General features: G+C 42.5%; 1 protein-coding gene across 1 annotated transcript in view; it reads left to right on the forward strand.

Annotated features, from left to right (window-relative positions):
* Positions 1–17,539, forward strand: part of ATP8B1 (ATPase phospholipid transporting 8B1) — a 114,796-nt gene that overhangs the window by 54,458 nt on the left and 42,799 nt on the right. Inside the window, exons 2-4 of the mRNA XM_054032693.1 lie at positions 5,710–5,911; positions 11,173–11,270; positions 14,054–14,167. Of these exons, the coding sequence (XP_053888668.1) occupies positions 5,731–5,911; positions 11,173–11,270; positions 14,054–14,167 (393 nt within the window). The 5' untranslated portion in view covers positions 5,710–5,730. The remainder of the gene's footprint in view (positions 1–5,709; positions 5,912–11,172; positions 11,271–14,053; positions 14,168–17,539) is intronic.

Here is a 17,539-nt window from a genome sequence, read left to right on the forward strand (position 1 = left end):
ATCTCCATGAATTTTTATCATTGATCTATCCAAACTGGATCTATCCAAATTGGGACTAAAATGGTCCACTTTTATCTCATATCCCAGGATCTCCACTGCTGAGGAGATCAACAGCCTCTTTTTTTTTTTTTTAAACTCACATCTTCAAACTCTCTGGGCTACCATCTAGCATCATCATCCACTGGCACACACAATTCATTTCCCATTTGTGACTAGGACTTCTTAAATTGCTGAATGTTAAGCTACATCTTACCTCTGCCTACCATCCTCATACCGATGAGCAGACATAAGAACATAACATAAGAACAGCCATACTGGTTCAGACCAATAGTCCAATGTAGTCCAGTATCTTGTCTGACAGTGGCAAGTGCCAGATACTTCAGAGGCAATGAACAGAACAGGGTAATGTCGAGGGATCCATCCCCTGCTGTTCAGTTCCAGCTTCTGGCAGTTGCCGCTTTAGGGACACTTGAAACATTGGGTTGTGTCCCTGACCATCTTGGCCAATAGCCATTGATGGACCTATCCTCCATGAACTTATCTCATTCTTTTGAACCCAGTTACATTACTGGCCTTCATGACCTCCCACGGCCATGAGTTCCACGGGTTTCCTGTGTGTTGTGTGAAGAAATACTTCCTTTTGTTTGTTTTAAACCTATTGCCTATTTAATTTCATTGGGCTTCTTGTGCTATGTGACCATACGTGTAATGTATTTGGCCAAATGCATTAATCGAATCCTTGAATAATACTTTCATTGTTTCATCAGTTATCACCAGGATGACTGGGTCTATGGATTGCATCTGCTGTTCTATCCATTCTTACAAAAGGTGTCTCATGTCCCCACAGCCATCCACCTAGTCCAGCATTTTGTACCATGTCCAAGAGGAACTGAGAAAACATCTCAATTCTGCCAAAAATAGCTACAAGTATTATGTGTACCAACATCACTGGGAAGTCCCTTTGTTTCATTGACTGGGTATGGTTATCATCATGGAATCTCACCTCCACTTCACCCTCACGTAAAGTAGATCATCATTACTTGGGTTCATGTAAAATTATCCAGCAAATAAACCCCATCTTGGTCAAGCAGCTTCCTGTTCACCTCCTTTGGATCCTGTCTTCCATGTTTTGCTGTTTAAAGCCAGGTACTCTCACTCCCTTTCCTGGATGAGTCAAGCCTCAGCCAGTCATCCTCCAGGGGCACGAAGAATTTCTTATACGATGGATCCTGGACTCTGTTAGTCAACTGAGGAGCAAACTGTGAGGTACTTTGTGACTTGGGAAATTTATGGGCCAGCTGACCAGTCATGGGAACCCCACCAGTCACAGCTACACATCTGATAAGATTAGGGAATTTCACCAAGCCTACCCTGCCAAGTCCAGACCTGAGAAACCTGGAAGGCATCCTTGAAGGGAGGGTAAATATAAGGAGCTCATGCAGCCTGTGCAAGGCTTGTAATTGATTTAGTATAGCATATCCCTCACTGGTCATTGTTCACCTGAGGCTGCTTACGCTGACTATACAAGAACTCAGTGAGTGCCCTTCATATTCTGCTAAGCACAACAGTTGTCTGGCTCCTTACCCACTAGATTCTGCGTTGTGTTCTCAGAATACACACCTGATGTTGCTTCAGCTGAACCTGAGTCTGTTGTGAGTGTTATCTTGTTCCATGGCAATGGATAACTATATTGAACTTTTTACGTTTAGTAAAGAAATGAACTTTTGTGTTCTCAATGGTAGTTTAGTATCATTAAGGCTGCCCCCACTTTTTGTTTTGTTTTAAGACAAAAGTAGCTCATTGATCTGGTTCAAAGAAGCCCGTTTAGCTTTTGAATCATAGGCCAGCTATGGTATATTGGCACAGAGACATTCTATTAGCTCATTAGTCAGAGTTAAGCTAGCTTTTGAAAATTGATATAAAGCGAACGTCTAATGTTTCAGCATTCAAGTGCAGTATGATGGGAGTAGGGTTACATTTTACAAATGTAGGCCCTGGGACAGAGAAAAAATAAAGTACAGGTGTTATGTCATCCATTTGGCCTTTAGATTGCCATGATTTCTCACTATTCCCAAAGGCATGTGTGGCCAAAGGCCTTGATCTTTTTTGCTAAAACTCCTGGAGTTAAAAAAAACAAAAACAAAAAACAAAAACCATAAATGAATTATCTATAATAGTTATCCTCAAATCTTCTGTTTAGCAAATTGGGGAAAGTTCAATGATCACACTTTAAAATGGCTCCCTCCACAACACAGCAAAACGTCTGTACAGGGCCGGCTCCAGGCACCAGCCAAGCAAGCTTGTGCTTGGGGCGGTAGATTCTAAGGGCCGGCATTCCGTCCAATCTTAGGGTGGCACGGCTGCCCTATTTTTTTTTTTTTGTCTTTGCCTCTGGGTCTAGCCGCCCTGCACCCTGTTTTTTTTTGCTTGGGGTGGCAAAAAAGTCAGAGCTGGCCCTGCTTCTATATGGTTTTTGGTAGGGAGATTTGTAGTTTTAAATAATTACAAATCTGAGGCAGTAATTAACTCTCTGAAAGTTATACTGAAAGAAATGACTAGCAGTTGCCTATTGTCCCTGATATGGAGGGTAGAAGTAGTAATCTGATGTTACCTGTCTGTTTTCTCTGGCATCCTCCATCTACCAAGGAGACAGCATATGTTTAAAACAGAGTTCTAAATTTGTTTTAAACACGGTTTATATTTACATGGCTTCATTGGCAAGCATATACAGGTAAATTACGTGTACATGGCCCTGATCCTGAAACCATAAGTATGCGCGTGGGATGCTGTACTTAGAGCCCTATTGAAGATAGTGGGGCTTGGTGAAGGTGCAACCGTCTGCTTGTATGATGCCAGTTGCAGGATTTGGGCCCATATTTAAAGCAGTGTTCTGTAATTAGTTTAGAGTCCAATGTGTGCAAAATACTGAATAAAGAGTGGCCTCTTCATTATTTACTGCTCCCCTAATCTGTGTCATCTGTAAACTTTATCATTGATTTGGGTTTTTTTTTTCTGATAAAAATGTGATGTAGCATAGGGCCAAAAAACAATCCTTGTAGGACCCACTAGGAGGGGAGGGATAGCTCAGTGGTTTGAGCATTGGTCTGCTAAACTCAGGGTTGTGAGTTCAATCCTTGAGGGGGCCATTTAGGAATCTGGGGCAAAAAAAAAGATGGTTCCTGCATAAAATTAAATTATGGGACCAATCAGTTTGACTTTTAACCCATTTAATGTGCGCCATGTTAATTTTGTATCATTCTAGTTTTTTAATCAAAATGTCATATGGAATCAAGTCAAATGCCTTACAAACCACTAAGTATATTACACGAACACAGTTACATTTAGCAGCCAATTACCCCCCTTTTAATCTTTAAGTCCTGTATCAGTTGTTCCATTATTTTGCTTGGGAGTGATGTCAGGCTGACAGGCCTATAAGTATTGTGGTCCTCTCATTTACCTTTTAAAAATATTGGTATAACAGTTCCATTCTTCTGGAACTGCCCCACAGTTCCAAGATTTTTTGAAAACCCACATGAACAGTCAAGAGAACTCCTTGGCTTGTGTATGTGTGTTAACTCTTGGGTACAGATTATGCTGATCTATTGATTTTAAGAAATTCTAACTTGAGGAGCACACCTTTAAGACTAACAGATGTATTGGAGCATAAGCTTTCGTGGGTGAATGCATCCGACGAAGTGGGCATGACTTTAGGAGGTGCTGTTTAACATCCTCTTGAGTTGTTTTTGGAATGGAAAGTGTTTCATCATTACACAAGATTGCATCATCTGTTTTTTTCTTAAATACAGAAGAAAAATATTTATTGAACACCTTTTCCTCTTTCTGTATTATTATTGACTGTTACCATTTCCATTCCATAGGCTAATACCATTATTAAGGTTCTTTTTATTCCTAGTATACTTAACTCTGCTGGCTGTAGATTTTGCCAAGTGTCCTTTTGCTTCCCTTAGCAATTTTCTGTAATTCCTAGTTTCTGATTTATATTCATTTCTATCATCTTCCACTTTCTTCTGTTTATGTGGTGGGTTTTTTTGTTTTGTTTTTAAATTGCTGCTTTTACTTCCTCTCTATGCCAGATTGTTTGTTTGTTTTTTAAGCAGTGTGACCTTCCTTCTCAGTTGTGGCTTTCTGGGCATCTAGTAAAATATCTTATTGTTCCCAATTATCATTCATCTTTTTCTGTTCATATTCTTTCTCCCAAATGACAGGGCTCATAATTGTGAAATGCTTCATGGGTGGGTTTCCAAACTTGTCTACAGTGTGATTTGCAATCTATTATCAGGGCAAGTCTGGATAGGCAAACAAATTATTAAACATGTTCCATTAAAAATGGTTCCATTAGTCCTGTTTAATTGCTAACAAACACACCGTGTCTTTAACATCTTAATCATGACGTAGAAGAATAGTATTAAATTTATATTTCATGTTTTGAAGATTAACACCAGATTGTATAATTCAATGAAGGCATTTCTGTACCATTTAAGTATATTTTTAAAAACTCGACTTTTTAAAAATGACCTAACGCTTTGAAATATGCATCTTGGAAGTTTACTGCAAAAATAGGAAATGATCCTTCACAAGATGCTGAAAATACTCAAAAATTAACAATTTTCAGCTCTTTAAAAATACTTTAGTAGATGAGACTGATGATTCCTCTTAGAAGTCTTGCTCATATCCAGATTGTGAAAATCCAGAAAAGGCCAGATCTTTGAACATTTTAAAAGGAATTGTTTCTCAAAAGCTATAATTTGCAAAAGCTTTTCTTCTGAAAATAGAGGCCACAAATCTGTGTTTATATTTTGACTTTTGGGAGTTGGAATTTAAACATTTTGAAGGGTCTTTCAGGAACAGGTGAAGACTAGCTATGCTTTTGTCTTATGAGAGTATGTAGGTACAATAACGTGTTCAATGCTGAGGATTTTTTTTAAACAGACTTGTGTATAGTATAAGCCTCCAATGTAAATTTGTATTTGTAATCAGTTCTAAGTACATTACTTTTATTACTGCATCAGAATGCTACATTTTACAGTGCAATAATATGAATGTCTCTACTGTTTTTTTTTTATTAGAATAGTCATGATGTCCAAATATCCTGTAGAAGTAAACACTTCACATTTGGTTTTTTGATATGAAAAATAAAGATTCATTTAATCTTATTGAAAGAAATTACTTGTGTGTGAGCTTCTCCCTCTGCCCTCCTAATGGATGCAACTGGAACTGATTATAGTCCCTATACCAGTTACTGCTAATGAAGGTTCTCTCCTAGCTCAAGTGGTAAGAGCCTGATCTTCTGAACCAGAAGGATCTGAATTCTATCCGTAGTGTGTCTCCTTTTTGAGATGACATGGGCTGCAGTATAGTAACAGCTGTAAAGACCTATGTGGTCCTAAAGTTAGTAATACTGTTGTAATACTTGCTAGAATTTATGGGTATATCAAGGAATTAGTATGTCATTTACAATCATCATTACATCAGTCTGCTTAAAATTTCAAAAAGATAATCTAGATGTGTTAAAGGTCTTGGATTAGAAATCCTGTTCCATGGCTCTGAACTATCTTTGAAATTGAAGTCTGAACTCAGTAAAAGGAGTTCTTAGCAGAGCTGCTTTCAAACCTGATTTTAAGAAGAGACAGATTAGAATGCTTTTTATGCTTTTGTTATATTAATTATCAATTCATTGCCTTTATCAAGTGTTTGCAGACTGCTGGCAGAATGCATTCAGACAGGGATTCAGAGACCACCTTTGATGAGGACTCTCAGCCAAATGATGAGGTAATGCCCTACAGTGATGATGAAACAGAAGATGAATTGGAGAGTCCGCTGCCTGCGGTTGAACCAGAGCAAAACCGAATTAACAGAGAGGCTGAGGAGAGCAGAGAACCGGTTAAGAAAGGTAATAGTATGAGAAATTGTACCAAGCTAACTATTGAATGTAAAGGTTCAGAGGATTGTTCAGTGTACCAGATTGCTGAATTTGTTCAGTTTATTTTCAGATTTAAGAATATACTCAATACTTTCTCCCTGAGCAGATCTACATAGATTACTAGAAAATGCAGTTAACCAATGTCAACTACAAAGTTAATCCACACTCATCTACAAAATCGCATCCCACTATAGCTATTTGGGCCCAGTGAAGTGGCTTCACACTATGATCTGAGGTCATCAAATATGAGCTTGATCAGTTCCAGTCTATTTATTCAGAAATGTTCACAAACTGATGGACTGTTACTCCTGAACCTTTCATGTGGCTTCAGATTTATTGCTAGCTTTCCAGTTGGTTTTTTTAGCAATTTTATTTAATTTTGTTTCTGGGTTAGCAGCAGATAGGTCACATCCACAAAGTGGTGGGTGGTGCTGACATCAGGTCTAAGGAGAGGGATTGCTCTTTGGAAAGTAACTGGCACATTTTGGGTGCCCTCACAGTTTTAAATAATAAATGTAATACACAGGTACCTGGAGTACTGGAAGAGTGGCAAAAAAATTGTCAAGATGACTGGCTAGAGTCTGTTTGTCTTTTGCTGTTGTGACTCTAGAGAATAAACAGAAGCATTTAATACACTGATTAATTTTTTCACTAAGTAGGTTACTTCTGAAACATTTCTACTCATTAAAGACTTAATTTACACATAATGGAAGCAAACAAAGTATGTAGATTTGGTGTTAATTTCTACCAGTGTAAATGAGAGATGCACATGCTTTGAGTTTCAACAGTTTTATAAATGACTTTTAACAAGTTGCCACTGCCAGCTGGAGACTTAAACTAAAAATAACAGTTCAAAAATACTTTTCATCTTGAAGTAGTCGTCTTGGTGGATTTTATGCTTCTCTTCATGGCCTCTAGAGACAAAATCATGAATCAGCACTGTTGTTCCACTTTTGCTACTAGAATGTGTGTCTAGCAGCAGTTTCTAATGGAGTGTCAGGATATGGAAGGTATTTCTAGCGGCATTGGAAATTAGACTTTGCTGGCTATCTTTAGTTTGTCATTCAGCAATGGCATGGTCAGCAATGTTGGTATCTAATTCAAGCATTTAATAATTAAACTTCAAAGCTAACATAATTTCATGATCAATGGGGGAAGTTCATACTTCTTCCTTTTGGCTGCAGATGTTTGTCTGGTTGCAGATTCAACAAGACGAAAGTGCGTTCGTTTACATGAGAAAGCGATATTTGCAGCCATGTTGGCTAGACTTTTTTTTTTCTTTTTTTTTTTAATCTATGCTCATCTTCGTTTTCTTTGCTCTGGTTAATAAAGTCAAAACTCTCTGCTTAATTTGCAGAATCTGTGGAATGTACCGAACTAGGTTAGTCCAGTGGTTTTCTATTGTCAGGTAGCACTACAGAAATCTTATCCTTGTTGCTTTTTCTCAATAGAGAAGATTTCCATTTAGTTTTCTTAGAAGTTGAATCCTTTAAGAACAGCTTTTCTCTTCCTCAATGAAGAGTGTAAAATAAGAACCGTTCCAAGTAGTCTGAATAATAAGTCTTTCCCCTCAATCAGGTTTCACTAACTTATTACTTAATTCTAGGGTTACCATACATCCTCTTTTTCCCGGACACGTCCGGCTTTTCGGCAGTCAAACCCCCGTCCGGGGGGAATTGCCAAAAAGCCGAACATGTCTGGGAAAATGGCGGCTCTGCTCCTCCCCGACTCTTCGGCTTTGTTTAAGAGCCGGGCTGCCCGAGCGCTACCGGCTTTGGGCAGCCCCCGTGCCTCCAGACCCTGCGCCCCCAGCCGGGCACTTCCCCTCCCGGGCTCTGGCGACGCAGGGTCCAGAGGCACGGGGGCTGCCCTAAGCCGGTAGCGCTCGGGCAGCCCGGCTCTTAAACAGAGCCGAAGAGGAGCAGAGCCTCCAGCCCCAGCGGCTCTGCGTAACTTACACTGTGTAAGTTACACAGAGCCGAAGAGGAGCAGAGCCGCTGGGGCTGGAGGCTCTGCTCCTCTTCGGCTCTGTTTAAGAGCCGGGCTGCCCGAGCGCTACCGGCTTCGGGCAGCCCCCGTGCCTCTGGACCCTGCGTCGCCAGAGCCCGGGAGGGGAAGTGCCCGGCTGGGGGCGCAGGGTCCGGAGGCATAGGGGCTGCCCAAAGCCCGAGCGCTACCGGCTTCACGGTTTGCTGGGCAGCCTCCAGACCCTGCGCCCCCGGCTGGGCGCTTCCCCTCCCGGGCTCCAGCTGTGCTGGGGAAGCGCCGGCTGGGGGCACAGGGTCTGGGGGCTGCCCGGCAAACCCTGAAGCCGGTAGCACTGGGGCAGCCCTTTCCCCCTGGCTGGGAGTGGGAGGGAGGAGGGGGCGGAGTTAGGGTGGGGAAGGGGCGGAGTTGGGGCGGGGCTAGGGGTGGGGAAATGGGCGGGGCCAGGGCCCGTGGAGGGTCCTCTTTTTTTATTTGAGATATGGTAACCCTACTTAATTCAGAATTCTCCTCATTGTCCAGTCATCCATAGTCTTCCAGCATTAGCATCAGTCCAGGTTACCACTAAGGTCCATGTATGCTACAACAATTGTCAGTGGACCTGCTTACAACAAGGTGCATTCATAAACGCATATTACTGTTCAGGACAGCACTTTAATCATGTGAGGGGACAAGCATGTCGTAACCAGGTCTGCTTGCACTTACTTTTTTTTTTTTTTTTTTTGCAACTGGTTTGGCTGATTAGTGATACAATCTATTTTAGAACCTCAGTTTTCTTACAGTAGGGTTTATAGACTTATAGATTCCAAGGCCAGAAGGGACCATTGTGATCATCTAGTCCGACCTCCTGTGTAATACAGGCCACAGAACTTCCCCAAAGTAATTCCTAGAGCAGATCTCTTAGAAAAAACATCCAGTCTTTGCTGAATGGCCAAAACATAACGTGTCCATTCATTGCTGCTGCTCTTGTTATAATTCAGTCTCGTTGATAGTAGTTAATGAGAAAAAAGGATTAAGAGAACAGACTGGAAGCCAATATATCTATCCTGCAGTTACCGCCAATCTTTTCTCTATTTGAAACAGGTCAGACAGGTTGCAACTTGGCTGACTATTGACTAGGAAACTGCTTTAAAAAAAGCATATATTCCCCACCCTATGGGGCAGCCTGCAGGAGTTCCCTGATCATGTGGGGCAGGATTCAGTTAAGTCACTGTACCATGCCCCTGCTCGTGGGATTCCCAGAGTTACTGGATATAGTTCAGCATCCTTATTGCTCCACACTCACACGTATAACATGAAGAATAATCAGAGCAAGAAGGATTGTTGATCAGAGATGCCGTGATCTTGTCTGTGGGACTGTGTGTGTCAGTCTGTGTGAGACTGATGTAGGTGCAGAATCTAGAAAACTGGTCTAATACAGTGTTCAGAACTGGCTTGGCCTCACTCATACTGGGCAGGCAAATTGTTTGAAAACTGGTTAAAAAACCTGTTAGACAAGTTGAGCAAAGTTTAGGCAGGGTCTAAATGACTGGATTTTTAGGTGCCGGGAGCAAGGTAGGTAGTGGTATCAACAATATGGGCCTGAGGGCAGGAGTGGAAACTGGAGGATAGTGGAGGATAAGGGTTAGACAGTGGATAGACAGAACGTGAAGGCCTAGAATGTAGTTAGTTAGTTAGTGTGTGTGTGTGTGTGTGTGTGTGTGTGTGTGTGTGTGTGTGAGAGAGAGAGAGAGAGAGAGAACTGGACTGGACGTATAAGGGATGGAGTGAGGCAGTTGAGCAAGGGGAAGAGACAAAATGACACAATGGGGCAGGGAGTGGACAGGTTAGAGTGCAAAGGCAGCATGGAGGGAAGATAAGGAGCATCTGTATGAGGTACTTGTGGTGCACGCAACCCAGACAATCCCCTTCTCACAGGAACTGCTTGACCAGTTCTAAATTCACATCTCCATCCCAGAGACAAGGTAGTTGAGGTAGTATTTTATTGGACCAACTTCTGTTGGTGAAAGAGACAAGTTTTTGAGCTACACAGAGCTCTTCTTCAAATCTGGCCATCTCAGGCATACCAGAGTGTCCAGGCCTATAAAAAGATGGATTGCAAACCCCTGGCGTAGCATCAGGGCCGCCCGGGCGGGGGGAGGGGGGCAAGTGGGGCAGTTTTTCGGGGCCCCCGGAGTGGGGTCCTTCACTCGCTCCAGGGGCCCCGGAAAACTCTCGTGGGGCCCGGGCCCCCAGAGCTTCTTCCGCTCCGGGTCTTCGGCGGCAGGGGGTCCTTCCGCTCCGGGACCCGCCGCCGAAGCACCAGGTCTTCGGTGGCAATTTGGCGTGGGAGCCCCGCTGCCACCGAAGACCCCAGGCCCCCTGAATCCTCTGGGCGGCCCTGCGTAGCATAATGCCACTCTGGGATGTAAAAGGCTCCTTGGACTTTTTTTCTTTGACACAAAGTTTCTGCTGGACACAAAGCAACTCAATAGCAGGAAGAATATTTCTTCATTGCTGAACCTGCACTTTATTGCTGTAAAACTCTTGGTTATTATGTTAGCAATTTCGCACAAATTAGAACTAGCTGAAAGTCAGAGACTTAAAGATGAACTGTGTAGGATTTTTAATGAAACTGGGATTGGGCCCTTCTCTAAGATTTAGACAAGTGGTCAGAAAGGGGTGGACATTTAAATTTTGCTTGTTTTTTATCTTAGAAATATTGGGGATGTCAAGTCAGGCTTTGCCTAGTATTGTTGGAGGATTTCTTAGGAGGTCCCAGAGGTGCATTGTGAGCTTTCGCATGTTAATTAAAAGGGCAAGATTGCTCAGTCTCTGAGACACCCTTTTTTTTGTTCATTAGGCATTGGAGTTAGATGGGTGTAAGCAAAGCAAAACAAAATAGTCTGATTAAAAATCTTTTCTCTCAGTTGTTTAGTTTCCAGCGTGTTGTAACATAACGTTCCTAATTTTCTGCTTACCAGACATGTTTTTCTCCCAGAGTAGGTTAGACTTCAGTTGCTTATATAGACAAACAAACAGGATGCTTTTTTACAAAATTCTTTGAGACCTTCTTTACCAAAAATACAGAAATGAGAAAAGGTTCAGAGGCCCAACTTGATTTTTTCATTGCATGTTGCCTTAAAAGATACGGAGGGGGTAAACCTTAAATTTGTAGACTTGTTTCCCCATCGTTGGAGCAGTCAAGTGTTATGATTCATTTTGATATGTGTGTGGCTTTTTTTTTTTTTCCCTTCCCCTCCCAGATTGCAGCTGGCAAGTTAAGGCAAATGATCGAAACTTCCACGAACAACCCCAGTTTAAGAAAACAACATTTCTATGCTTCAAGAAAAGCAAATATGCTGTAAGCCATCTTCCTTTATATATAATGACTGATGTAGATTTTTTTTGTCAGGAGGAACACTTGTTAGTTCATGATTAAATGTTCCAATAATTAAACCATGTACATGTACTAGTATACCTCTGCAATCTGCAAAGTTGGGTAAGTATCATGAACGGATTAACTGAGGCACAGAGTGATTTGACTAAGGACTTGTCCACATGGTTATTTGGTGTGTGGCAAGTCAGACTTTGAATATACATCAAAGTGCACTATGGAACGTTTAGTGCACCATACCAGGGTTCGTACTGTCAGTTAGTGTGTGGCTAGCTTGAATGCTATAGCCTGGCTTGCCATGCACTAAATTGCTGTACACACTTGTGAGGCAAAAGCCATTTAGAACCCAGACTTCCTGAATCCCAAAGCTGCATCCTATTCACTGGACTATGGCTGTCCCTAACATTTGAATCAAATAATGTTTAAGTATTTTATTTTCAATACTTTACTAAGTGCAGCCTGTAGGCAGACAGCATCTTGGTCAAGCCAGAATTTCGTGTATCTTCAAAATAAATGATTATCTATTTCCAAATGCTTAGGTACAATGGAGTCTTCTTGTTGTTGGCTTAGGTCACCCTCTCTAAATCAAACCATGTTATGGATGTATAAATAACTTTATAAAAAAATTGTGTTTTAAAACATACATTTTTAAAAACAGTAGGATTATTTTAAAACAAACAGCATAGTAGTAGTGCTTGTGTGCAGTTCTGGTCTTAAATGATAAATAGTGGTATCATGGGATTTCACATTGGCCTGTCTTGATTACTTTCAGGACAATAACTTGTTTATTTTATAAATAAAATGTTTTTCTAATTGCCAACCCCTGCAAGCTCTGCTAGTATCTGAAAGTCAATTTGGGTTATTTCTGTCTTATGCATGAAAATCAGTAATAAAGATTCTGTAATCGGAACCCTTCCTACCTATTCTACAAAAACAACGAGGCATCTGGTGGCACCTTACAGACTAACAGATTTATTTGAGCATAAGCTTCCGTGGGTAAAAAACCCACTTGTTCAGATGCACGGAGTGAAAATTACAAATACAGGCATAAATATCTATTGGCACATGAAGAAAAGGGAGTTACTTTACAAGTGGAGAACCAATTTGAAGGCCAATTCAGTCAGGGTGGATGTGTTTCACTCCCAATAATTGATGATGAGGTGTCAATACCAAAAGAGGGAAAATTGATTTTGTAGTGAGCCAGCCACTCCCAGTCCCTATTCAAGCCCAAATTAATGTTGTTAAGTTTGCAAATGAATTGTAGCTCTGAGGTTACTCTTTGAAGTCTGTTTTTTGAAGTTTTTTTTGTTGAAGAATGGCTACTTTTAAATCTATTAATGAATATCCAGGGAGATTGAAGTGTTCTCCTACTAGCTTTTGTATGGTTTCAGAGTAGCAGCTGTGTTAGTCTGTATCCGCAAAAAGAACAGGAGTACTTGTGGCACCTTAGAGACTAACAAATTTATTTGAGCACAAGCTTTTGTGGGCTACAGCCCACTTCTTCAGATGCATAGAATGGAACATATAGTAAGGAGATATATATACATACAGAACATGAAAAGGTGGAAGTAGCCATATCAACCCTAAGAGGCTAATTAATTAAGATGAGCCCCTGATGGGTCCATCATAGGACCCAACCACACCATCAGGGGCTCATTCACCTGTACATCTACTAATGTGATATATGCCATCATGTGCCAGCAATGCCCCTTTGCCATGTACATTGGCCAAACTGTGTTCATCTGTGTACATTTTAATGTGTACATCTGGCCTCAGTTAAAACTGCCAATAAGGGTATCTGTTGTTCTTGTGGTCATGGAAAGAGATGAAATAATTTAGAGTATCAGAGGGGGTAGCCATGTTCGTCTGGATCTGTAAAAAGCAACAAAGAGTCCTGTGGCACCTTCTATACTAACAGACGTATTGGAGCATGAGCTTTCATGGGTGAATATCCACTTCGTCAGCAGGGCCGGCTCCAGGGTTTTTGCCGCCCCAAGCGGCGCAAAAAAAAAAAAAAAAAAGCCGCGATCGCAATTGCGATCTGCGGCAGCAATTCGGCGGGAGGTCCTTCACTCCGAGCGGGTGTGAGGGACCATCCGCTGAATTGCGGCCCAACAGCTGGACGTGCCGCCCCTCTCCGGAGTGGCCGCCTCAAGCACCTGCTTGGCAAGCTGGTGCCTGGAGCCGGCCCTGTTCGTCAGATGAAAGCTTATGCTCCAATACATCTGTTAGTCTATAAGGTGCCACAGGACACTCTGTTGCTTTTTACAAATAATTTAGAATTGCTAGATCCTAGTAGGATATCTGTCTGGTTCTAGTCCTTTCCTGCTCTTCTCTTAGGACTGTAATTAGACCATTGCACAGTTATCAAACAGGAATGACTTTTCAATTATCACTACTGACCTGAGTACAGTTTGAAGGAGTTGCCTTGAGGTAAAAACTCAGTATCCTATTTCCAGTCCCTTGATTTTACATAGTGATCCAGATAATCCTTTTAAGATATTGCTAGTTGACGGCTAAAGCAACAAAAGGCAGCTTAGAAATAACATTCAAGTCAACAGTGATTTTGGTTGACTTGACTAGTGATCCTTGTTAAACTGGTTTGCATAATACACTTAACTTACACGGCCATTTGTAGAGAGGGATACTATAAAGTAAAACATTTTACATGAAATACAAATTGGATTGGAAAAGTGTCCATTAGTATATTGCTATTTAGAATGACTTATTTTTAATTTTTTTCTCAACAGGGGAATGCAATTAAGACCTACAAATACAATGCAATTACCTTTTTACCATTGAATTTGCTAGAACAGTTTAAAAGAGTGGCCAATTTCTATTTCCTGGTTCTTCTTATTTTACAGGTAAAATTTGATTACATAATACAGATAATTATGATAAAGATGATAATATAAGTTCAGTTACTCAGTAATGCAGCTGAATATTACTGCTTTTTGTCACATTGCTATCATGAAACTAAAGTGGACTTTATAAACAACTCCAGACTAACTGCTTTTAAAATTCAGCAAGTTTAATATGAACTTGGAGCAATGCACTTTATTTGCACATTGATCATTTTAGCTTGATATTTAGATTTATGCCTTGTGTACCCTGCTTAGAATACAACTAGTTACTTAGACTGTGAGCAATTTGGGGTATGGACCATCCTTTTTGCTTTAAGTTTGTACAGTGCCTAATGTGGTTCTAGTCCATGACTGGAGCTTGTAGGTTATGTTTTCACTGCCAGGAAAAAAAAATGTGCATTCTTAATTCACGTAGCTAACTCAGGTTAATATAGTCTTGAAGGCATGGCAACCTAAAGCCAATGTTCACTCCCAGGATCCCATATGGACTTTATATTGAACTGCTAACACAAGTTAAGAGTTGCCATGTCTTCACTTCTATTTTAACCTGAGTTAGCTAACCTGACTTAAGAACACACGTTTTAAAGAACTTAATGGGCTCAAATCAGGGAATTGGATAACTTACTTTCTTCTTTGAGTGATGGGCCCTATTGTAGTCCACTGAGGGTTTATGCATGTGCACTATGCATCCGGAGCCAGAGAATTTTGGTTGGACCACGAATGAGCCCTGACTCACCTCATGGTTTTGTCCGAGGTGACAAAGGGCAGGACAGACAGACTGTGTCTCCAGTTCCTTCTCACCGCCGCATGGTCTGGATCGGAACGATCCGTATCCGCTTGCGAGTGATGCACTTTCACAAACAAAGTTGTATATAGTTAGTGTTTTAGAGTTTTACTATTTTTATTGCTTTTAGATAGTCTGTAGTAGTTTTAGAGTAAAATAAGTTGTTTGGAGGGCTTATTGTTTCTCCATACTCTTTCCCACCTCTCCCCCCATACCAATGCATGGGTACTGGACTCTGCCGAAGACCCCAGGCTTTAACATCGGTGCCTCCTGCCTGTATTCCTTCTCGGTCAGTGACGAATATCAGCATTGTCTCTACTGCTTGGGAGAGAATCACATTGCATTCAGATGCAGTATCTGCTAGTCCTTCCTCAGCCATACCCCAGAAGGTCGGGCTCCTTGCCTCCAGAAGCACCTTGTGAAAGTTGCCATGAGGCCTCATTCAGATCCAGGCTGGGGAACCCCCCCCATCTCCGTACATTTGCCTGAGACAGCCAGGAGCGCCCCTCTGGCTATGAAGCCTGAGTCTGGCACTGGCAGTATCACCGCTATGGGCCCCGCACCAGGGCGTAGTTGAGAGGCAAGGAAACCTGATGATAAGCATGGCGGTAAGACTTCCTCTAAGACCAAGAAAGGGGACATTCCATCTACTAGCTCCCATCATGGAGAAGGAACACGTGCCAAGCCTCATAAACATGAGAAGAGTCCTCACAAGAGGACAGAGCCACTGGTATCAGGGACAGAATCGCCAACATTGACAGCATCGATGCCCCCACAAGACAAGAGACTTTTTCATCATGGGGAAGTCCCCCACGCCGATGCCACTCTTGGGCGATTAGGGAGAGTTCCAGAAACCCAGGATATGTTTGCTCTGGGGGACCCAACATCTTCACACCCGTCTACACCCTCCACCTCTAGGGATATTGTGTCTTCCCTTCAGGACATGCTGCATTTGGCACACCACACACATCCCATTCTGGTGATCTACACGCTTCCCCTGGTTCCAACAGTACCGCCTATGGAAAATGTCTCCTAATTCTTATCTTCTTAACTTCAGATGAGTCGGATAATGGACGGAGTCAGTCCATCCCATACCACCATGAGGACTAATACAGGAAGCCATCTATACTGTGGCAGTATCCTCTGCTGTAGCCGCCACAGAGCCACTGGTTTCCCACACTGTGGGGTCCATCACAACACCCACCGGATCCGTCATGCTGGCCCAATTGGGGACCTTGGCCCCATTACCCTCCTTCGGGGCCCCATAGTCAGCAAGGGAGACTTCACCAATTTTCCCATCTCATGCACCTTCCTGCAGATGCTCGACACCAGTGATGGAGGAAGAGTCACTCAGCCCAGTTCTGATGGTACCGATGGAGCAGGAGAGATTCCCGTCTTCCTCTCTGGATGTGGCAGTGGCTTGAGCACCCCCTTCAACCCCAGATAACTTCCACCAGTTTCAGGATCTTCTGTGGAGGGTGGCAGGGGAGCTTTACATCCCTCTGGAGAAGGTCCAGGGTACCCAACATCAGCTCCTAGACATCCTTCACTCATCGGCATCAGATCTGCACCACCTGGCGCTCTTCCCAATCTCCCAAGAGTTAAGGGCACCTTCTCTGTACTCAGTACTGGCATTGGAGCAGTGGACTTCTCCACAGTGGAAAGATCTCGTCTTATGGGCACTTTTTCTACCCTAAGGGTAGAGTTGCGTTGCCTACCAATGAAGCTATACTTGAGCCAGCCAGGACATTTTAGCACATGCTGACCATATGTACCCCTTTCCTCCCTGCTGTCCCTAATCTCCTGATTCAGCACAATGGCAGCATCAGCCATTCTAATCCAAAGGTGCTCCATCTCAAAGCCTGGTATTTGGATAGACATTTTCTCTAGAGTGGACATGTTCATCAGACGTGCAAAACATCCTTTCTAGCAGCAGGATGGACTCCACTAAATGTGGTTACTGAGCCAAGTGGACACGCTTTGCTTCCTGAGTGGAACACAAAGGATTTTCCCAGAAGCAGGGGGGATTCCCCTCCTCCTTGACTACCTACTGTCCTTGAAGGCATTGGGTCTTGCTCACAGCTTCCTCGAAGTCCACCGAGCAGCAATTAGCACCTTCCCCCCCTGTGGAATGATCTTCCATCTTTAGCTACCTGTTGACTGTTTGGTTTTTGGAAGGGCCTCATTAGAACCTTCCTACCTGTTTCAACCCATCGCTCCCCAATGGGATCTTAACTTGGTCCTATTTGTGCTAACGAAACTACCCTTTGAACTGCTGGCATCATGTTCAATTTCCCTCCTCTCCATGAAAGTTGCCTTCCTGGTTACTGTCACATCAGTGAGGACTGGTGAGCTTGGCGCCATGATGGCAGGCCCTCCTTTCATGACTTTCCATAAAGATAAAGTATCCCTGTGTCTGCATCCCAAATTTTTGTCAAAGGTCATACCCCAATTTCATGTTAATCAATCCATTCACTTATTTGTTTTCTTCATGAAGCCATATGCTTTGGAAGAGGAATGGTGACTCCGCTCCCTCGATGTCCATTGGGCATTGTCCTACCTGAAAAGGATGAAACCAGTCAGGAAAT

The sequence above is a fragment of the Malaclemys terrapin genome, chromosome 6, assembly GCF_027887155.1.
Source record: "Malaclemys terrapin pileata isolate rMalTer1 chromosome 6, rMalTer1.hap1, whole genome shotgun sequence".
In the NCBI taxonomy this organism is placed as follows: domain Eukaryota; kingdom Metazoa; phylum Chordata; order Testudines; family Emydidae; genus Malaclemys; species Malaclemys terrapin.